Source organism: Alligator mississippiensis, chromosome 14 (assembly GCF_030867095.1).
Source record: "Alligator mississippiensis isolate rAllMis1 chromosome 14, rAllMis1, whole genome shotgun sequence".
In the NCBI taxonomy this organism is placed as follows: domain Eukaryota; kingdom Metazoa; phylum Chordata; order Crocodylia; family Alligatoridae; genus Alligator; species Alligator mississippiensis.
Window position 1 is genome coordinate 31,950,477 of NC_081837.1, and position 23,350 is coordinate 31,973,826.

Below are 23,350 nucleotides of genomic sequence, written 5' to 3' on the forward strand. Positions count from 1 at the left end.
CAGATATGTCCAACTGGCAGCCTTTGGGCAACATGCAGGTTGCAAGAGGTTAAGTAGACCCTACCCCCTGAACCCTGCCTGGTAGCCACCACTCCCCCTATTGCTCTGCCTACAACAGCTGGAGTCCCCAGGTTTGCCCTCCCTCCTCCAGCTTTTGCTGCCTGTCCCTGCCCCAGGGAGCAGGGCAGTAGAGTGCAGCACAGCTGGGGAAACAGAGGGTGACACTGGGGCTACACAACTGCTTGGTGCAGCAGGGTGAGGGGTCTGTGGAGTGTGGGTGTGAGATCCTTGCTGGTGTAGCCTGTGGGGCATTCGTCCCCTAGCTGCTAAGTTGAACATCCCTGCCCAGGGAAGGGAGAAGCATTTTTTTCTGACTTTACTGCTTACACAGAGGCATGAGAACAAGAAAGGAAGTCTGTGAGCGGATGGAGAAAGAACTGCAAAATCCCCGAGAGCCTGATCCATGGAGCTTTCAGCCTAGGAGCTGCCTGAGCCTGGCCGCAGAAATGGCACAAAGAGGCCATGCTGTCTACACCAGTGAGAGACTAGCTCTGGCAACAGCTACTCTATCAATTCAAACAGGAAACACCTGGAACCCCTGTCATCCCATTTAAGCTACTGACATGGAAAATGAGCCAATATGCAACTGCAGCATTATTCTCAGCTCAGCATGCAGTCTGACTGTCTGCTCCTGAGGGCCTGTCTACACTGCAGTTGCTGTTGTGACTCCAGCTTGTGCAGACTTACTTAGGGTAGCTGTAAGCTTGCCACCTTGGGTATCACTAGGGGTGCAGACAGACGTACAGTTCCCAGCTGTAACCCAGAATGGTTTTCGCAAAGCATTGTGAGTTACAATGTTACCCCAGACCAAACAGAAGTTCACTGTTGGTTCCAGGGGAGAGGGGAATCTAGCCACTCAGAGCCTGCACCCAGGTTCCCATAGCAATGGCCAGGCTCTGTCAGTGCTTGCTGTTTTAATAATGGGAGAGGGGAAAGGCAGCAGAGGGAACTCATTCTTGGGGCTTCCCAGCTGGTGCTCCCCATTCAGGGAAGGGAGCTTGTTCTTGGTGTCTCCCCATTCTGAAAACAGCAACAGGCTGGGAGCTTCATAGACACAAGTCACAAAAGGCCTTACATTTTGTAACATCTTTATCTGATATCTCATGTAATGAGGGGTCAGATTTTCACTGAATCGTCCATTTGTTAAGCCGTGTGCAGTCATGCAGTTGTGTTTGGTCACAGCTATAAGCTGCTTTCTGTGGCCAGATCAGGGAAAGACTATCACTTCTGTCTGCACCTTAGCAGTATAACCAATAGCACAGGGCTTAGTGCAAGCTGCAAAAACAGCCCAAGCAGCAGAGTGAATACGTGGGTAGCTACTCTGTGCTGAGCTATATGCTACTGCAGCTACACTGCTCACAACATCAAAGTTAGCTGGTTTAAGGCAGTGTCTGCCGGATAGACATGCCCTGAGATATCAACCCTCCTGTAGACAATTCTCACTGTTGGCCACAGCATTGGTACAGGCCAAGGATCCAGGAAAACAGGAAGCTGATGGAGCCTGTACCTGCATGATATGGATCTGGAGTGTTTTCAAAGAGCAAAGCACATTCCTTGAGTTGTGGCCATGCAAGACAGGTCTTCCCTGTGCTATGCAGGCAATTAGGTGCAAGGTGCAAGGGGGAACAAAGCAGGCTGAAGGCACAGCCTGATGGAAGCCCCAGCATTCAGGTCCTTACCTTGTGTGTACGCTGTCCACAAAGGTTCCACTTCTTGTCTTTAGCTGGTCAACCTCTAATCTCAGCTTGTCGATTTCATCGGACAACCTCCTCTGTTCAGAATGAGACAAAAGGGGAACAGGCAGTTTTGTACAGAACAATCCACTCATCTGTTTATGTATTTATTTTGATTATAAATATTTCAAAAATCCCTGCACTGGCGTCTAGGCCTCTTACATGTCTGTTAAGCCCCAAACCACGCAGGCTATGCTAAATAATGATGCTAGAACCAAGGCGGGGAAGCCAGCTGAAGTATCATGAGACTAGACACACACACGAGGAAGTGCTGGAAGTAGATGTTAATTTGTTACAGGACGGTGAATTGATTCCACTCAGCTCCTCTGCTTTTGCTCTAAGTATTGCTGGGTGTATGCCTGCACATCTCTCCGCTAAAAGACCAACTGTCCAAAGTGCACACCAGTCCAGCTCCTCCCATGCCAGTCACTCATCAACTCTTTCCTAATCAGAAACTTGTATCTTGACTAAGCAGCCATATTATAACTTGATAGCTTCAAACAGAGAGGATACAGCTCAGTGGGGAAGCTGCAGAGACTGGACTGGAGCCAGAAATCCATTATCCCTGCATGCATAACATAAACCTTCCCAGAAGTTTGCAGACAGATCCCATCAAGTCACTGTGAATGTGATCCTAACCTTCCCCCTCCCACTCTCCCTAATCACTCATAAGTACTAAGGAAACAAAGTGGAAGTATAAATGGAAGGGACCAAGAAGCCATGGGCGAGTACCTCACAGTCACACTGGGATCTGCTCCCATGTGCAAACAGACTAAGCTGGGCGTTATTTGACTGCTGCTTCCTCTATGCACACAGCACAGTGTCTGTTCCCAAGGCTCCTGTTCCCTGCACAGGAACAAACAGCAATAGCCCTTTGAGGTAGCTAGTGGGTGAAGAGGACAGCTGAGCTCATGGAATTCTCTGGGTGTAACGGAGCAGCTCCAGGCCAAAAGAGTGAGATCTAGAAGCAGCCCCTTTGTTACCTCCTAACCCCAGAAGAGCCTGGTGCTGGATTAGCAAAAGAAAGCTGGCATGCTCAGAAAGTACTCGCTGCTTCAGAAGGCTGCCACCTCCCTGCGCCATCCTAGTGCTTCAACCTCTTATACTGCCTCTTTAACAAAGACTAGGGAGAGAGACAGTCTTGCTTCTGATCTCCAAGGCTCTCGCCAGCTGGGCCTGAGGTCTTCTTTCACCCCGCAATGTTATGAGCTCCAGGGAACTAAGCAAGATTTATAGGAGCAGGGGATGCAGGCTGGGAACCCCTCTGCAAGCACTGGAATCTCAGCCTACCCAAAGTAACACATGGATTTATTCATGTTATGACTGCTGAGTGCTCTGGGCTCCTGTCTTACACAGGTAAGCAGGGCATTTTTAGTAGGTGTGACTGCTCCTAACATAGGATGAGGACCAAGGAAGCACAGTTGCTAACACAAACCCCTTGGAGCAACACATACCTTGTCATGCTGCTGTTCCTCAATCTGCTTTTGTGTACTTTCCAGCTCTTGTAATAGGGTGTTCTTTAACATGAGAGAGAGAGAGAACATTGTTCAAGTCTATCAGTGGAAATGTGTCCATGCAACTTTACAAGAAAGACTGACACAAGCATCTTGGAAGAGGGCTAGGTTGACTGACACACATCAGGATGAAAGATGACATTCTCCATACCCTCTGTTTACTTTGATTGACAGTGAAAGCAACTGCACTGACAGGTCTGTTCTGCAATAATGAGCCAAGGCGTCAACAGCTTGCTTTCAAAACTATTCTTTGTGTTCCTGGGGCTGTTTCAGCATAGACTGTGAATAAACAGTCCCTGCGCACCTTTCACCCTAGAGCCAAGGCTGCACTGCCCCAGACCTTCCCCAACACGCTGTGACAGTGACAAATGATATGGTTGGCCTTGGGAAGAAGTGTCTGTAAAGATTTGTCCAGATTAGAGAAAGGGGGTGAGATTAGAGCAGTAGCTCAACCAACAGAACCAGGCTGAATGGCACTAATTTACATCTGTATTAGAGAAAAGGTCCTGGCAAGGCCAGGGCTAGATAATAAATAATAATAGATTTTCCTAAACTATACAGACCCTAAACCCTAGTGGTCCCCTTTTCCCAGCAGACATCTGAGTGAAAAAAAAAGCTTCCAGCACATCACTGGAGACATCCTCACTTGGTGAAACTGGCTCCTCCACACACCTTTGATCAGCTAACACACCCTGCAAATTGAGAACATCAGATCCCTCTTGGTAAAGTAGTTAATGCATCCTTCTGGCTGACAGACTTCACATAGCTGTATAAACCCAGGCACCTGTGCCTGGGTTTCTGGCATGGACAGCGATAGATTGAGGCCATATTCTCCACTGACATTAAGCAGGGGCAACTCTCCATCTGATGCTGTGAGTTTGTCTCTGTGAATCAGTATCAGAGCCAGGCCTCCAGGGAGCCCACACAATGTGCTGCAGTGTTTCAGCCCTGTTGTTTGTGGAGTGTCACTGACATCTCTGCAGAGTGGCTGCAAAAGCTAGAATCACCACACTGGTATTCACAAGAGATGAGAGGCAAGACAACAGAAATTCCAAGCCCTAATGTGTGGATCAGGATTCACAAGCTTTGGAGAGGCAATCATACATGTGACAAGTTGGATGGATAGATCAGTGCTAAAACCATCTTCCCCACATGCAGAGTTTGACTGCAATCCCCCACTGAAGGAGAAAGGAGCCTGCCCCGAGTGACCTTGGACATACATATGACTGTTTATTACCCAGACTGACAGGCTGGCTTCCTCTCAGTATTGCAATGAGGAATCCACTTGCTCAGAGCCACCTGCTCTTGCAGCTAACTGAATGAATGCTTAGTTCAGTAGAAACTCCATCCAGCCATTTGGCTGAGATACTGGCTCCCATGGGTTTGCATGGGACAAAACTAGATGGGAAGCTTTACAGGTCAGGATACAATTTGCTTTCAACCTGGCTAAGGCAGGTTCTAAGCAGGTCTTGTAGCAGCTTTGACTCTGAAAGGTTTTGATGCTTCAGGTGGAGGGATGAACAACTGCACTTGTTCAGCAAAATGCAACAAAACAGCTCACGCTAATGGATCTGGGTACATGTTCCTCTAGTGGTTGTACCATGGAAGGAGTACAATGAGCAGGGATCAACAACTTACAGCCCACAGGATGCATTTGGCCTGGGGAACCTCTGGATCTGGCCTGTGGACATGGTGCTTCAGCTGCACGTGCCCTCTCCTTTTGCCACCGTAGAGACAAGCAGTGGCATGGCTCTAGCTCCTGCCTGCCTACATCTGACACAGGGTGGGTCATTCCAGCCCACAGCTGGAAAAGGTTGCCTACCCCTGAGCAATGAAATAGCATAGGGCCCATTCCTGCTGCCACTGATGGGCAATGACCTGCTACCCACTTGGTGTGTCCAGTGCCCAACACAAAATGCCTTCTAGCCCGCAGGTCTGTTGCAATACAGCGAACAACGAATCAGGTCCAGGGATGTACTGGTGTGTTGTGCTCCAGGATGAGCTTTGCAACACCATCCAAATCCTAGTAGAAACGAATGGCAAATCCTAGTATTGGTTTCTCTAGTGCCCCAGAAGGCTCCCTCTGCTGTCGGCAGGCTGCATACCCAACCCTCCCTAGGGAGTTCTCACCCCTGGGCACGGCAGGTTGTACCTTTTCCTCCAAAGCTGCCATCCGCTCCTTTAAGTGAAGCTGCAGGCGCTCGTTGGACTCACTCAGCAATCTGTCCACAGTGTCAGACAGCCGCTTGTTATGCTCCTCGTTCATCTTCTCCCGCTGACGGGCCTGTAATGGCAAACTGCAATCAGCCCTGTAATTCCTTCATGCAGCACACGCTAAAAGGGTGATTTTCATATATTTCAAAAAATTATTCTAATGAGAGTTGGAAAAGGCCTATTCCATCCTCTCCAGGTTATCCCTAGGGTGATGCAGGACCCCTCCCACTGTGGGGACCATTGTCATGCCAGTTTTCTGGCTGAAGAATATGTCAGACAATCCACCCTCTGCTAGAGTTAGGGGCTTATCCTGATTACATGGCTTCTGCTGAAAGGAAGTCTGTGAGCAGACTGCAGACACAGCTCCTGCTGGAACCACATGGCTGTACTACTGTGGTGTACAATGAGCAGGGTGCACAGTGCAGTAGAGGAGGTGCTGATAGAGGGGCTGTGGCAGCATGCAGAAAGCACAGGAGCATCTACAAGTCCTCTGTCAACAGAAGCCATCTCTTGCTCATAATGCTGGTGTGCTCACAACTCTGCCAGCAGGAGCCAGGCGTGAGCTGTATATCAGGCTTAAGCAGCAGAGCACTCTTGGGCCAGGTGCTTCTTTTGCATACACTGCAGTAGCTCTGTTGATTTACGCCAGCTCAGGATCTGTCTCAACGAAAGGTCCCCCAGTCTTTGGTACCATAAAGAGAACCTTCCGCCTGTGAACAGAGTCAGACCAGAGGCAGCATTGTCTCTGAGTCTGCAGGAAGCCTAGCACAATATCCACTAGGAGTCAACTGCCCCATATGTTTCTGTAGATAACACCTCCAACAGCATGGCAATATTGTTGGCTATTTCATTCTTGGTAGTTTTAGCATGAGCTTATGGCCTATGCATCACTGTAGGATGCACTAGGCATATCAGGGCAGCTGACTGATATCAGGGATTGCTGCAACATGGACTTAGGAGATCAAGGTCAAAGATCTGACTGTGCCTGACAGCCCATCAGGCTAGCATGGTTACAGCACACCGGTTGCTGTAGCCAATAGCACACAAGAGATTGAGATGCTGGCATCATATGCAACCACATCCTTTGATTTTTTTGAGTGAATGATCAGGTATCTCTTTACAGCCAGGATGATTGGGAGTGGCCTTCAGTGCAAGTCTCAAACTCTCCTCTCTGACCTCTAGTCAGATGCTTTAACCACTCTGTCACAACGGCTCCTAGGAAATTGTGACAACCCCCATTTCAGCCACTTCTGGCCTCTTCCACGTGAGGCCTAAAAGAGGAGCTGTAACCTTCCCCACCCCCGCAGTGGCAAAGGCTCCTGGGTGCCCAAATACCAACTTTTCTTCCTTAGCGCCAAAAGCCCTGCCTGACTTCTCAGCAGCGCAAACCCCCAGCCATGGAGGAAGAACACAACCTAGATCAGGTCCAATGCCAGCAATGTCATGGCTAGGGTGTTAGGGAGCAGGAACAGGCAGGCACCACCCACTGGGACATGCTTTCTTGTTCCACTATAGAAATGAGCAACAGGAGCACACAGGACCACACACCTAAGCGTTTCACTTCCATAGGAAACCAGGCTGACTCCTGGACAGTGCCACAGGCAGGACAATATCCCAGCATCACAGCAGCAGTAGTGCTAGTGGCCCAGAGCAGCTGGGAAGAAAGGGAGCACCATCATCCCCAGCCCTGAAGTGCAGGCATTCCCTAACTTCCTGAAATATATAAACCATGAAGCCAAATGTCTTCCAGGCCCCCCAGCTACATTCAGAGAAGATTTTGCTGGGCTGAGAACAACTAGTCCTGAGTTACTGGAACAGGGCAAAAAAAGGACTTTCTAGGCTTTAAGGAAGCTGCTGAGTTGTTGGCACCAGCTTTGCTCTGTAACTCCAGCAAGAACTCTGGGTTCTTTAAAGTGGGAGAGAGTTTTGAGCCAAACTGCGCAGAGAGATGAATGCTAACATCAGATCATTGCAAGGACAATCAGATAACAACTAGAATGGATCACCCTGGCTCATGATGTGCTTTGTAAATGCAAGGGCCACGTTTCCCCTCTCCCAGATGGAAACCAGGGTCCAGACAAGGGAGGCTCATTGGGCCTTTGACTGTTAAGACCATATTTGAATCGTTGAGGTACCGGGCCAGGGATAAAGGAAGCTGGTAAGCTTCTGTTCAAGGAGCTCATATAGCTCTCCCTGCCATTTCAGTAGTCTCCCTAGAAGTGGCACTCAACCTTCTAGCCAGATGAATTGTGTAGGCTCAGTCTATGGCTGAATCCTGTGCCTGGTCAGCGTGCAGGGTTGGCTCATGGACCCAATCCCATGCATCTGGATCTGGATTCACACTGGTGCAACCTGGAGGGTATGGCCACGTTATCTGGCCCATGGGGCTCCTGGAGGTCCAGAAATTTGGCAACAGGGGAGCAGCAATTAATGCTGCCACTGCGCCCCTGCTGCCAAATTTCCAGACTCCTGGAGAGCCCCACATGACATGGCTCTACAGGCAAGATCTGACCTGTGGGACCAGGAGTTGAGCACCCCTGCCCTAAGGCATCAGTGATGTGTGTTCTCCCTGGTTTTCCTTCTGCCCCCTCAATGCTGCTTCCCAAACCAGTGAGGTCCCCAGATCATCCCTGAGCTCCTCTCTGGCTCTCCGGACAACTTCCCACCATTCTTCTGCTGTCCTTGAAGCCCTGTGTGGTATTGGCAACTTTAACAAATGGTGGATATTTTAACCACATCGTGCATATCTGGCCTGAAATCTAGAATGCATTCTCCCAACACATCTCGCTCCAGCATTGCTTTGGATCCAAAGCAGATCAGGGATAGGGAGAAGCCACTGAGTTCAGTCCTTGTTTTACCTCCACACAGGCACATCACTCCCCAGGCAAGGGAGCTATTAAACCAGAACACCAGCAAACCACTGTACATGGTTAATGCTGTTAGGGAGCTTGTCTGCCAGACAGCATGATCCCTCTGTGTGCAGCACACTTTTGGGCTGCTGCACACACCTCTCTTTGCTCAAGTCCCAGTAAGCTGAGTCAGAGTTCCTAGGTTTGTGCAATCAATCAGCATGACATCTGTGCAGGGATTAAGCAGGAGAGCAAGAGAGTGGGGCGGGATCCCTATGATCCAGAGAGAAGCTGCAATTTGAATACTACATATTGAGTGCTAATTCTGACTCTGACCTAGGCAGAGTGCAAAAGGGATTGGTTCTTTTGATCTAATAGCTTCTGCAAGATGCAACCTGTGACCCAATCTCCTCTCACTTGAACCCATTCTACACTAAAGGAGCTGCAATTACTCAAAAGATCCTCACAGAGTGGAAGAAGAGAAGCAGGCCTACAACTCAAAGGCAATCAGGAATTAAAAACACAGGACACAGGATGGGAAGTGACTTCCTGGGTTACGGAGTCCGGCCTTCTGCTGCTGCCAGCAGATCTATCGCACCGACCTATTCAGAAGCTGATCAAACTCCACCTCAAAGCTGGTTCAGTTCTTTGTCCCCACCATGCCTATTTACAGATGGTTCCAGATCATTGCACCACCAATGGCTAGAGGTCTTCTTTGAATTCCAGATTAAATCTAGAGTTGAGGGAGAAGCACCTCTCTTTACTGCACACAGCTTTTTCACAAAGACACTCAGTTATGTCAAGCAGCATTTGCAACCTAGAAAATGGAAATCAGGAGGCCTCAGCCATATTCCCTGCTAGGCTGATGGTTCAGCACCATTTCCATTCCTGCGCTCCAGTTCCTCTACCTGTAAACAGGGGAGAAGTGTTTCCAATGCTGTGGTCCTACACAAGGGTAACATGTGACTAAGAACTCCGAGATGCTCAGACACAGCATGCCAGGGCTGCAAGGACCAGACGGTGGTGTTCACCATTATGCAGCGCTCACAAAGGCCTGGTCTAGATGAGGGGAAGCATGTGCGTGCTTTTAATAAATACCTAAGAGCGATTTAAAAAAATCATAGCACTGAGGGGTGGGGGCTCAGTTTAACACTAGAGTCACCATTGTGGGGGCCAACACAAGGCCAGAGGGACGACAAAACCACAGCAAGTGACCTTCATCATCTCCAAATCTAGGCCTCCTGTCAGAATTTCACAGACTCTCCCTGCTACCCCACACAAACACACAAGCCCCCTGCCTGCCCAGGTATCTACTGACATAACTGAACTAAAATAAAAGGGAAAGTGGGTAGCATCAAGCAGCAGCAGCTGACCCTGGTGTCCATGCCAATAGCAGCCTGAGATCTTGGCAGGAAGCCAGGGTGACACCTGCTCTCATGCTTCAGTAGCGCTTACTCTTGCCAGCTCCTGGTTCTTCTCCTCTAGTTGACTCTCCAGCTGCCGTAGATGCTCCTCAATACTCCCGTGCCTCTCCTCTGCCTAGGAAAAAAATTAAAGGACTCTTCTAGGAAGTGTCAGCATTTACAGCTCTAGAGAAGAGTTACCTTATCAAGAAACAGCAATGGCATTTGGGACCTTCAGTGCCTGCAATGGGACATGAATGAAACATGGCAGTGGGGTCAACAGAACCAACCCTGAACAAGGTGCGGAGGACTGCAGTGGATTCTCCATCACAGGTAATTTCAAAATCAAAACCAGGTGTATGTGTAAAAGCCATGCTCATGTTCAAATGTGAATTAACTCTGGGCAGTCCTTGGCTCTGTATTGTGCAGGACTGGATAGGGATAATGATCCTTTATGGCCTGCACATCTGGCCAGTCCAGAGTTATATTTTACGAGGAAGGACCTAGTAGGGCCTAGACCCCATTTCTGCTGTGTCTCCCACAGCACACTTGCCTTTGTGAGGGCTGCTATTCTCTGGGCGAGCTCTGCCTCCACCTCTGGCAGTGTTTCTGCCTTCCTCATCGTCTGCTGCAGTTTCTGCTCTGCCAACTCCAGCAGCTCCTGCAGATGCCGAGCCTTCTCTTCACACTACAGGACAATGCAGAACAGATGTGCTTAATGCTGAGGCTGGGGAGCCTCCTCTACCCAGCATCACCCAACTCAGACCCAGGCTACAGAGGGGGAGAGGATGCATTTCAGGGACAAGGAAACAGAAGAGTCCTGAAAAACCTGCCCTTTCACCTGTGGGATCCTGCCCAGAGTTTGGGGGAACATGTTAGCACTAAACTAGATACATCTCACTCGGAAGGAAACTGGATCACATCAACAGTCCAGCATTTGGCCTTCAACATCAGCTGCTCCTGAAGAAAGTGGAGAATCCCCTTACTGGGCAATCAAAGAACAATCTGCCCCTGAGAGAAACTTCCTTCTGATCCTCTGTAGTTAGGGTTGTCTCATACCCTAGAACAAGATACTGGCTGAGTGGATATTTGGGTGTGGGCTTAAAATCTCCCCATCAACATTCCTGGGAAGCTTTCTCTAGGTCCTTTCCCTTTTTCAATAGCTGCAGACAATAACAACATCTACTTCAATGCAGGAAGAGGTCAAGCACTTGTCTGAGTGGAGCTTTCCCCAAATGGCTTCTGGGGAAAAATCCTGCTGGTCAGAAAAGAGGAGGAATTTATGGGCAAGATCCTATTTCTTGACTAGGGGAACATGCACTTCCAGACATGATTCTCTGTGAGAGGGAGGAGAGGGGTGTTTCCAGCCAGGACACATCATCTCTGTGGCCTGACAAACACTTTTCTCCCCATGTGTGGGTTGTACCTGCAGCACAGCCCAGTACCTGGCGATGGAGGGACTCCTTGTTGGCCAGTTCACTCTCCAGCTTGTCATTGAGGTCATGAATGGAGGTGGCTTCTCTCTGAGCTGCCAAGTAGCGCTTCTCCAGAGTGGTGATCCTCTCCTCCATATCATCCTTCTGAGCCAGGGCCTGAGGGAATATAGATGAGGAGTCATAGCCCCCAGTGAGCACCAGCTAACAGCTCCATGACCCTTAAGCAGGCAGAACACCACTCTAAAGCATGATCAGGGGAGAAGGGAGCCCTGGCCTGCATGCTTCACTTAGACTGGAAAGGGGTTTAGCATAATGGGAGCAAAGTGCAGAGATAAGGGGAGACCATCAGACAACAGACATTCATGTGGGGTATCCTGAAAACCTTTATCGGGGTATAAAGCCCTGAAGATACCTCAGCCCACTACCAGTGATAGCCTGGAGCCATGAGTAATAAAGCTATCTATTCCGGCACAGATGCAGCTCACTGCCGTGAGACAGCAACACCTTTGGGTGCTGATGTTTTTTGAGTATCCATCTAAAGATGCTGTTGGGCTGAGATTTCAGGGAGCCAAAAAGGAACTCATTGGCGGCTGCAGGGCACTCAGAACCTTGGAAAAGGAAGCATATGAGGTTGAGCTGCCCAAAGACAGGAACCCCCCCCCCAAACCTCTTGTTAAAAATGTTCTGTTTCTTCACACCCTTCCTACAGCACAGCCCTGTACTGAGCTTCTGAGCTACAGCATGCAGTTCAGACACAGAGACTATTCAGGCTAATAGAATACAAGCATCTGACCTCTCGAAGGTCCCTCTGGTACTTGCTGCTCATCTCCTCTGATTTGATTAAGTCCTTCCTGGCTGTGCCTAGATCCTCTTCCAACTCAGCAACATTGGCAGCCAGAGCTGCTATTCGCTCTTTAGCCTGTGCAAGCTCATAATTCTGCTTCTCCAGGAGTTCTTGCAGCTCTACTATGCGACTCGCCTCATCATCGGGGTGCACAGAGCCATTTGACAGCCTCTGGAAACCCCCAGAACAGACAGTATTAGTATTACAATACAACTGTAGCAAGCAGAGCCTCTAGCTGTCCCAAAGCACTGCTTGAATTGCCTAGAGCATCTTGAGGAGTCCCTAGGGGACACGGCCCAGCAGGGCAGCCCATCAAGATGGAAAGCTGACGGAGGCACTCAGGGTGCAGAGAAGAGGGATGTGGATAAATGGGGTAATCAAGTCCAATGAGATGGATTCTATTTAGCCAGGAGAATTTGAGGGGTCTTGAAAGGCTTTATCCACCACTTTTTTCAAGTGCTGGTGATTGTAATTGGACCAGTAAGATCCATATGTCCATTTCGGAAGTGCTACACAGGCATGTCTCTTTAAAAGCACAGCACATAACATCATCCAGCCAGTGAGGGGAATCTGACAAGAACAAATACTTGGGGATGCTAAAGTCTGATGCTCTCACTGCAGCAGCCTGTCTCCCCAAAGTGAAGAAACCCATTTTATCAGAAGATCCCGTAGTCATACAAGGAGGACATGGACTGGCATTATAAAATGTCAGGGGAAATTTCAGGGAGGGTGCCTTTATTGACCTGCCTTTCTTGGGGGGGGTGCGCGCGCACACAGCCACCCAAGGCAGGCAGGTCAATAAAGGCACCCTCCATGAAAGTCCTGCAGTGGCTGATCCACACATGACTACCGGTCAGAGAGCAAGCGTGGAGCACTTCAGCTCAGATCGGATTTTCTCCTGGGGGTCCTCACCTTCCATGGAATCTTCTGCCCTGGTTCTTTGCCCTCTGCCTTCTTCTCATCTTCTCCTAGTGGGGCTTCCCTCTGTGCGGGGCCATGCTGCAGAGCAGTTACCTGCAAAATTCAACCATATGTATTAGAAAACACCAAGGACTATTTCTAGTACTGCCTGCCCCCTGTTCAGGCCTAGGGTCACTGCACAATAATAACCAAGCATAAAGTAGTTATACCTGTGCTGTACTCCAGCTATTTCCCATGGTTCTGGGCTTTGCTGGTTGCCACATGGAGGAAGGATTTTTTTCCCCTCCTGTTCCTTTACAGGTCAAGGGGCTTTCTTTTCCCACATTACCAAGGCTGGGCATTTTGACTGGGGTATACCAATGCAGCTACCAGAACTAAAACCTGGCTGTTCTTGGCTAAAGAGTCTTGCCCTTCTGCTCAGGGTCAGACCTATCGCCACATCTGGGGTCAAGAAGGAATTTTAACCCATGGTCAGACTAGGGCAGACTGTAGGGGTTTTGCCTCTATTGCAGGGGGCATGACCCTCTTCCTTGGATCTCTTGAGCATATTTTAACAACCCTGAAAGCAGCAAGACACTGGCTGACAATGTCCTCCTGCTTTACCTGTGCCAGATTAGGGTGATGCACCTTGTTGTTGTGCAATGAGATTTTACTGTATTTTAGGAATAGGTTAGATAAGGATTTGCATGGGATGGTTTGAACAGGGATGATCTTGCCTCAAACAGGTGATTGGACTAAATGAACTCTGGAAGTCCCTTCTAGCCTGACTTCTCTATGATTCTATACACAGTCATAGATGTCAAACCAGGAAGAATCATTCTGCATTACACTGGCCAGAGGTTCTCACCCACAGGGTCCTGTAGCAACTTTATAGCTCATAGATAAGCAGCAGCAGCAGCAGCATAACTCAGGGATGGTGCAAAAATACTAGCCACTTCAGCTGCTGGCTGGCCATACTGCCACTGCTACCATGGTCCGGGAGCTGCTGCTGCTGTCCGGGAGCAGAGGTGCTCTGTTATGCCTCTGTACAGCATATTTATGATTAGTAACCGTCATCCTAAGGAAAAAGACTAGACAGCCCAGCTGAGGGGCTGTCAGGGAGGACAGAGAACAGGAAAAATACAATAAGCAACTGAAGGCTCAGGAAAAGTGGGAAGGAGATGTGCCTCTTGCCAAATTTAGAGATAGGTTCTCCAAGGTACTGTCAATCTTTGATGAGGTGCTGGGTGGTCCCACTGCTACCTAACTGCAAGATCTTGCTGCAATCACCACCTCCTTGCCATTGGCCACTCACTCTCCAGAGACCACAGAAAACCACAAAGTAGTGTAACGCCTTCTGGGTCACATGTCCTGACAATGCACAATGACTGCGGGAAGGGAAGAATAAGACTCAAACCCCTGATATTCTGATTTAAGAATCAAAACCTACTTTTCCAAATATGTTTCTGTCACCTTCATAGTTAGAAAGGTCCTCCTAATCTCCAATCTAAATTTCCTCTGCTGCAGCTGTAGGTCATTGCTCCTATTCCTGTCCCTTGTGGCCAAAGAGAATAGTCGATCTCCATCCTCTCTATAATCACCCTTCAGGTTTTGAAGATTGATGCTGAACCTTTTTTGCAGTACTGCTTCCTAGCAAATCATTCCCCAATCTGTATTTGTATATGTAACTATTCTGTCTGAAATGCAGGACTTTGTACTTCTTGTTAAATTTAATTTGGTTGACTGAAGAGCAATTCCTCAGTTTATTCAGGTCATGCTGGATCTGAGACCTATGCTCTACAGTGTCTGCAACTCCAACCAATTTGGTGTCGTCTGCAAATTTGCTAAACATGCACTCAAGCACATCCTCCAAATCATTAATAAAGACTTTAAATAATACATGACCCAAAAGAGACCCATGGAGAACTCCACTTGACACCTCCTCCCAACTAGGTATAGAGCCATTAATAACTACTGCTTAAGCACAATGATCCAACCAGTTATATATCCACCTGACAGTATTTTCATAGTCTCTATTTCCTTATCTTACTAATGAGCATCTTATTACATTCACAGCTTAGATTTACCACTGTCATGTTTGGTATTTATTTACAGCTAAGATTAAACTACACTCCATTTCATCGTTTTTATGTTTATACAAATCATGTTCTTTGGTGTGAATGTGTTTTTATAAGCTTGCATTAAGCAAATGTCTTAATATCTTAAGTAAAAATTGAGCAGTAAAATGTTTTCGTTAGGGTAGGTGTTAGAAATACCTCCATATTTCAGCCACAAAGGACACATGTATCTTCCATGCCATAAGGGGCTTCATGGACACCTTTCTAGCTGTATAACTGTACGTGTATCTGTGACCTGATGAAGCTTTGAGATTACCCCAGTGGGTAGCCCATGAGAGACCAAAGAGATTGATATAAATATGGAAAAAGAAAGAAAAAGGTGTGGAAACTAATTCTCATTCTCTCTCTCTGTTATTTTTCTTCTTTTAATTACATTTCATACTTCCAGACAACCCCCAACCCTCTCACTTTAAGCAGCCAAACACCAGCAGTAGCAAAACCACTGAGAAGAACAAAGGAAGGTACAATATGGTATCTAGTGGACCAGCACTTCAGCACAGAACTGCTTCTTCCAGGAGATAACTCTAGATAACTCTATTTCATACTTCAAGTAAATCTCCTACACTTGCAATCATGAGTATATGTGAAAATCTCAGCTTTCATTTAAAATAAAAAATAAGGGTTGATCCTATCCTACCTATTAGGTGTGTAAGTGGACTTGCACACACAAGTGTGAACCTACTCCACCTTGCTGAAGTCCTTAAAAATATGCATGCACCTACATTGTCACACACCATCATCTTAGCCTTCAGACTAAGCTACAAGCAGCAGCAAAGAGGAGGACCTACTCACACCTACTGCTTTAACTGTTTTTAGGGACTCAAGCAAGATGGAATAGGATGACACACAGATGCCTAAGTCCACCTAGGCACCTAACAGGTAGCATAGGATGTGGTCTTTTCTGTCCAGTAAACTTGACTGCTAAACCTAGCAAGTAAATGGAAAAATACTCTTAGAGAAAAATATATTAAATGAACTGAAGGGAACCAGAATCATGAACAAAAACCAGAAAGGAAAAGGTTATGAAGAACTCACCTTGCCAGGAAACCTGACTGCTTAGTGTTTTCTAATACAGAAATGGTGGGAGAGTGGGAGGGAGAGTGCAAGCACTATTTAGGCTTTGGTAAAATATTTTGTTTTGTGTCTCAAAAAAGTAAAAGGGATAAACAGCAGGGTACATAAATAATGGGTGGATTGGCTAAGAGGGAAAAGGATTTGTAGTTGTACAACAGGTCTAAGTTTATAGCTCGAATGAGCTATGACAAAGCTGCATGTCATAGCTATGTCATAGCTCCATTGAGCCATGGCACAGCGTGGAAGCGACAACAAATTACACCATCTGAGCATCCGTCAATCAACACCCATCCACAAATACGCAAAGATGTAAACACCTGGGAGAAGAAGCAATCACAATGGTATCTGGGGGCAGGATTAGGAGAGAGAGAATGAAACTAAGATGAGGGATTCCAACTAAAGGGAAGGAGGGATTTGCAAAGGGTGAGCTGTGGGGGTACTGATATCATGCTGCCGCCTGCTGGCATGTTCTCCCATATCTCCCCCCACCTCTCCTCTCAGATGGTGCCAGGACACTGCATGCATGTGACTGACCCCTTTTCTGAAGGGAGGGAGGGCATTGGAGTGAAATGGGCTGAAAGGCCAAGGGGATATCTGAGGCAGGAGGATCACAAGCAAACTCATCCTGGCTGTTCAAACTGTTCTGCAGGCCTGTGCCAAGCCCAACAGCCTACCTTGCTGCTATATGCTTCCTTGCTGGAGGGTCTGTTTAGATTCGGGAGTGGCCCACATAGACGGACAGCACAGAAGAACTCACACACATGGTCCTAATAGGAGCTCCTCCTCTAGGAAATAATCTCAACACCCAAATTCAGTGCAGTGCAGAAGAACAATTTCCACTCTGGAGAAGCAGCCACTAGCACTGAGCTTCTTGAAGAGAAATCTGGGACAGCCAGTGCCATACAGCACAGCCCATGCAAAGGAAACCAGTGATTCATATAAAACAAGATCCTTATTATCCTATTGCTGTAATGTGATGGAAGCAGAAGCTAGAAGGGTTGTATCTTCATAGGAAGGCTGGAAGCTCTTGGGGAGACAGGACAGCTAACAAGTGATCTGCCACGGGGTCAAATGAAGAGAAGAGAAAGCCCCTCAGACTGGGTCTAAAATCCTGCCACTTGTAGACTGCCACTTGTAGACTGGGTCTAAAATCCTGTCTCTAGAGTTTGGTACATTGCATGGACTGAAGAAACAGGAGCTACTTTCAAAGGGCCTGAGACCAAAGCAATGTTCAGCTTCCTGCCCAAGCCAGAAATGTTTTTTAAAAAGCAACAATTTCAGATCAATGAAAATAAAAGATTGTGTTTTCTTGGTAACTCAAAAAAAGAAAGAAAAAATAAACAAACTCCAATTTGACACAAATATTTTTTCCCTTTAACATTTTTTCTTTAGAAATTAAGTTTGGAAAATGTTGAAATGACTGAAATTTTTAAATGAAAATCAAAATGCAGCACAGAGTTTTGACTCTAAAGGAGTGGAATTTCTGTAGATGTCATTACGAAACATTTTGACTTTTTAAATTTTTTTTTTTCTATCATGCTTTTGCTCAAATGTATTTGCCAAATTGAGCTCCAGTTCACAAACTTTGCCAGCTGGCCAAAAAGTGCATTTTCCTGTGATTGAACTATTCATTAAAGACAGTTCTGCACAGCTCTGCTTAGAGCGCCTCTTGCCTCGTGTTCAAAGATCAAACAGTCTCCAAGCAGGATTAACTTCCTATGACAAAAGTGACAGACGTGTCACCTGACCCTGATGAAGTCCCTGCTGTTCTGTCTTACCCAGAGGGTCTGGACAAGTGCCAGTGTTTTTTCCTGCTGCAGCAAGTGGTTCCAGGTTAGCCAGGGGATCCCTAGCAGCTGTGTCCAGTGTCAAGATCAGACAATGTCCTGCTGACTCCCAGGGGGAATCCAAAAGCATGACTCTTACCTGCTGATGGGCATCCGCCAGCTGTTCTTCTAAGGTTGTCACTCGTTCTAATGCTGCTCGCAAGCGCTCTCTCACCTGCAGTCATTTAAGATAATGGGAAAGGCTATTACTTTACTACAAAGGGGGCATCAGCTCTGGGAAGTGTTGGGGCTGCAGCTAAATCCTAGCCTTAGCCTAACTCCTGCCTCATCCCCCAGCACAAAGGCACATGGCTAGCATAGGGCATTCTCTCCTAGCGTGGTGTGTCCTGGTCAGCAGCTGCAGCGTGCATGACGAAGGGAGGAAGGGGAGAGGGAAAGCCTGGGAGCTCAAGGGAGACTTGATCCTCTGAAGCACTAATGGACTTTGAGTGTAAAATGAGGGGGCAAGAAACCAGATATACCCCTCACCCTGCGAATGTGAGCTACAGAGGCATCTCATCACCAGGGTGTGCAGCCCCCAGCTCCAAGGTGCTGGCTGAGTACAAGTCGAGAATACTGGGTCCAAGGTTTTGTTCTAGTTTCCATGTAACAGAGTTGCTCTCTTCCATTCTTCTCCCCTGTTGACTCCCCTCCTCTCTTCCCCAGGACCGCAGGGTGTGTGCAGGCAGGCAGTCCTACCACCCACAGTATCCACGGCTGTTTTTCTGCCAGCAGGTAGAATATCTGGGGTGCAAGCTAACATGAAGGCAGCATGAGGGCCCCATCATCAAGAGGTACCCCAGGCTGGGGAGACACCAGTAGGTAGCTGGTTGGAAGGCAGAAGAGGAGTCAGCACCCTCAACCCACTGGTACCCTAACCTGATCATCTCCTTCCACAGCCAGACTCATGGCCACCAACACCCAAATTTCAAGCTGGAGAATCTGCAGGGTGACAGACATTTCACTTTGAGCATGAGTTAAGGCTATAACCCATAGCTATGCCCAGTGATTTTTAAACTGCACCAGGTCTACTGCTATGGAAAATTAATGGGGGTGCTACCTCACTGCCATCTCCCCTGCAGCTGCAGTGAGCTGGAGCAGCTGCTGTTCCATTCTTGCTGGAGCTGTCAGCAGCTTCCTGCTCCGTCACAGAGGAGGCAGGACAGCAGGTCTCGCTGCTCCCTCACCCACCTCCCTGTTGGGCTGTGGGAACCCTAGAGGCAGCACGATAAAGTCAGAGGACACAGGACTGGGAGAGGACTCCTGGGTCAGCCAGTTCAGTTGTAGGAGCCAAGTATCTTATCCCCATGTCCTCTACTGGGAAGCAGCTCCAGAGACTCACTGTTCTGAAACCTTTTAGGTTTCAGCTAATTTTTTTCATAAGCTCTGCTCACACTGAGGGCAGCCCCCAGTAAAGTAAGATAAGACAAGTCAGGACACACAGAAAAAGAAGCTGAGAACCCGTCACCACCTCTCTCTCTGATTCTCTGCCCCACCCAAGTTAGGGTAACCTAGGGGCAGCTCTACCTTGCACTACTTCACAGTCAGGGAGGCTAGGATCTGGAACCAACTTCCAAGGGAAGTGGTGATGGCTCCTACCCTGGGGGTCTTCAAGAGGAGGCTCGACGTTTACCTGGCTGGGGTCATTTGAGCCTAGTTTTCTCTCCTGCCCAGGGCAGGGGGTCGGACTAGAAGATCTACAAGGTCCCTTCTGACCCTACATCTATGAATCTATGCATCAAAGAGCTGAACTCCTCCAGCCTGGCTGAAAAGTGACGACGGGGACAGTTGATCATCAGAGGGCACATAAGGCAGAGAAGCAAGGGCAAGTCAGGGTGCACAAAGGGGTACACAGGGGAGATATGGGGTGATACTTTGAAACAGAAACTCAGGGGTGAGGATTAGGGGAAAGCTCCAGAGATCAAGGTGCATCAGCTTATGGACACTGCTCCCAAGGGATGGAGGGAAGTCATGGACCCACAGACCGTTCACAGTCCTGCAGCACAGACTCTCCCTTGCGCAGGGAAGGTAGGAGTTGGTGCTATACAAACAAGTGATTATAAAAGGATCATGTCCTAAGGAGCAGTGACCTTGAGTCTCTGCATGACCCATATCCTCCAGGAGCTCCTGAGATGAAAGCCAAGGTGACTTTGCTGCCACGATGTCACAGAGAACAGTTGAGAGACTGGGTTTAACAAGGAAAGGCATCCTGCTGCCGAGAGATGAGGCTATTCTGGCTTTGAAGAGAAGAAAAGGATACTGGAGTAGGAGGAGCCTGATGGGAGCTACCCTTCCACATGTCTCATGTCCAGCTCTGCCAATCCACAGGGACAGAGCTGCATATTGGGAGCAGCTGGAAGTTGGGTAGCCAGCTCTAGCGCTGGATACAGATGAAGGCTTTCGGATTCTGGGCCATTGGCTATGGAAAGGGAGTGAAATGTCGGCAGGGGCCTGGCTGCTTTGGGGCCCCTCAGCAGTGCACCTCACCTTTTCATCCAGCGCTTTGTGATGCTCAAACAGCGACTTCAGCGCCTTGAGAACTTCGACTTCACTGGAGACGCCAGAGGGGGACTGGGCCTGGCGCTTCACCACAGTCATTCTCAGAGACCGCTCATGCCTAGAGACCAAGCACTCCAGATGCTCCAGCAAGAGCTGCAAGAGAGGGGGGGAGAGAGAGAGAGAGGCCTTTACCATCTCACAGGACTGAGGGGGTTGAAGAGATCTGAGCCTAAGGAGCAGGGTTTCTGTAGAAGGCTGTAGAGCTGAAACAGGACTGGGCTAGCAGGGGCATTCTCTCCTAGATTAGGCTTCACTTTCCTTTGCAAAACTGTGTGGGAATCCTGCAAGTCCTAGAGGCCATAATTTAATTAGTAGGAAATTAGCAGGTGTTACAAAAACTATTCCAAAACCCTACCGAACTCATGGCTGAAAGCTGAGCCCTTCTCCTGAATTCTTCACGGTGGGCATTGGCTCCAGAGAGGGAATCTTCCCCCCCGCCAATTTGTCAGCTTCTCCATGAGCAGGGAAACACTGAAGGCAAGAACCTGAAGTGCATGGATAAAGCTGGAACAGAGGAAGCTAGCCCAGCAGCCACCCATCTAACTCTTTCTGGTGCCATTAGTTCCTGGGATGGGGATCAATGGCATGTGATTATGCTTCTCAAATCACAGGTCATCTCAGGAGCAGCCAGGTCACAGGTCTAGGACTGGACGTGAATTACCCTCGTGTTATTGCGCTCGGCTTTCAGCTCGGAAATCTCCTCTTCCCTCTCCAGCAGCTGCTCTCGACACGCATTGAGTTCTCTTGTCAGTGTTGCAAACTCCTGCAAAGAGTTATAACCAGACAGTTAGTAGGGCTGGCCTGAGGTGTGGGAGCCAGATGCACTCCTTTTCCCATCTACTGCTACAGAGCTGGATGCTGCTTACCTACAGCTTCCTTCTTCCCTCCATGTCCCATAACACTCACCAGAATCATCACCACTGCCTCAGCAGCAGGGACCTGCATGTAAGAGGAATTTTTACTCTGAGACCCCTAAGAGAAGTGGAGAAAGGAAGGGAGAAGGTGGCAGATGCACTATGCAGATGCAGTATGGAAACATTTTTTTGCCACAGTTTTGCTGACATTTATGACACTGGGGCAAAACTGTGGAAATGAATGAACCACCCCGCTCACTTCCAATGAATTAGCAAATACAACCAGTTTGTTAAAGGAAAAGCTTGAAGTCAGGCTGGGAAGAACTGTATTCCATTGCTCCTAAGAGGGTTTTTCCTTGAGAAGAAACAGTGTCCCAAAATGTATATATTTTATCTGATGTATAAGGACACAAGAAAGCACTAATGTGCTCCTCTCACAGCCTGTGAGTTATTAGTTAAAACAACACAGTGAAACTAAACTAACATGCAGCATCCCCCCGTTCACAAACATACACATGCAACCAGAGAGATAACACCTTCCCCACCAACACACCACACTTAAGAAACCACCACCTCTGTCAGGTCAAGATGTGCAAAGAATTGATTTTTTGGTTCACTGCCTGAACTGGGAAAACACTTGTTTTGATTGAAAGACACATTTAATTATCAGAGTGATTTTAAAAATTGAGGTTCTAAAATCTTTTAATAAAATTTAAGTAGATATTGAAACAGTATGCAAATGATTCATTCCAAAACTGCTTCTGAAACTAAAATGTTTTGACTTTTTCAAAGAATTTTCCCCCCGTTTTATTTTCTGCTAAAACAATTCAACAGTTTGGACACAAATCTGCAAGTAGTTTCAATTAACTCAAACCTGCATTGCTGGGCAAATAAAATATTCAACACGGAAGATTTTTTTCCCAGCTCTGTTCACAGTCTTTATGGCTAGGGACAGACATTCAAAAAGCTGGAGCCTGAATTGATTCAATCAGGTTAGTCTAACCTGCCTAAGTTGAACCAGTTTGTACAGTACAGACATTCCCTCTGGACTGAGGAAATGCAGGCACATGCCTGCAGTTGCGCAAGCCAGGCGCTGGGAGGTGCTAAAGCACATCCTTGGCTGCAGGGAAGCTGTGCTGGAAGGGGGTATGGCCAGCCCTGGCAGTAGCCTAGGCTGAACAGGCCACAGAGGGGTTTAATTCCCTGCTCCCTGTCCCACCAGCAAGGACTCAAGCTGGGCCCTCCCCCCTCACTGTTGCAGTGGCAGGCTGGCATGGCCCCTGAGGCAGAGGAGCAGGGAGGGGGATTATTCCTCCCCTCCCTTACCCCACTGTTCTCGAAGGACTGCCGCTGAGTATGCCCACCCTAAACACCACTGCCGCTCGCTCCCTGCTTGAGGCAAGTGGTGGAATAAGCCCCCTTCCCCTGATGCTGGAGGGAGGGGGAATAACCCCCGTCCCTGTCCCCCGCCTAAGGGGCCCTGCCGACTGGAGTCTGGCTCTGTGCCTGCCCCCGCCCCTGCCCAGCTGCTCGAGCGGCAAGGGGGGAGTGATCATGATGAGGGCAGAAGCCCTGTCATGGTTTCCCCGCGCATGAGCCTCTTCCTGGCAGGGGCCGCTCGGCAGGGTAGGGAAAGCTGCTGTGGACCACAGTGGCAGTGCTGGCACTGAAGGGGGCTCTGGCTCCCTCCAAGCCCTGGTGCTGCCGTGTGCAGTCTGCTGCAGCTCTGCCTGCCGTGCAGCAGGGCTCCCTACCAGGAAGGAGCTATTACTACTGCCCCCATCAAGGGCCCTGCCCCCTCACCTCTGCAGCAGCCAGGGGCGGGGATGGCCAGATGCTGGCTGGCAGGGCCCCTTAGGCGAGGCGCAGGGATGGGGGTTATTCCCCCTCCCTCCAGCATCAGGGGGAAGGGGTTTATTCTGCTGCTTGCCCCAAGCAGGGAACAA

The 23,350-nt window shown here is 48.5% G+C and overlaps 1 protein-coding gene across 8 annotated transcripts in view; it reads right to left on the reverse strand.

The window, feature by feature from the left end:
- The window catches only part of PPFIA4 (PTPRF interacting protein alpha 4), a 165,187-nt gene that overhangs the window by 51,047 nt on the left and 90,790 nt on the right, over positions 1 to 23,350 (reverse strand). For all 8 annotated transcript variants that reach the window (XM_059717640.1, XM_059717638.1, XM_059717639.1 and 5 more), the window contains 11 exons: positions 21,212 to 21,313; positions 20,474 to 20,643; positions 18,092 to 18,161; positions 12,966 to 13,067; positions 12,003 to 12,224; positions 11,219 to 11,365; positions 10,323 to 10,461; positions 9,826 to 9,905; positions 5,460 to 5,591; positions 3,248 to 3,310; positions 1,740 to 1,831 (listed from right to left, as the gene is read on the reverse strand). In XM_059717640.1, the coding sequence (XP_059573623.1) occupies positions 1,740 to 1,831; positions 3,248 to 3,310; positions 5,460 to 5,591; positions 9,826 to 9,905; positions 10,323 to 10,461; positions 11,219 to 11,365; positions 12,003 to 12,224; positions 12,966 to 13,067; positions 18,092 to 18,161; positions 20,474 to 20,643; positions 21,212 to 21,313 (1,319 nt within the window). The remainder of the gene's footprint in view (positions 1 to 1,739; positions 1,832 to 3,247; positions 3,311 to 5,459; positions 5,592 to 9,825; positions 9,906 to 10,322; positions 10,462 to 11,218; positions 11,366 to 12,002; positions 12,225 to 12,965; positions 13,068 to 18,091; positions 18,162 to 20,473; positions 20,644 to 21,211; positions 21,314 to 23,350) is intronic.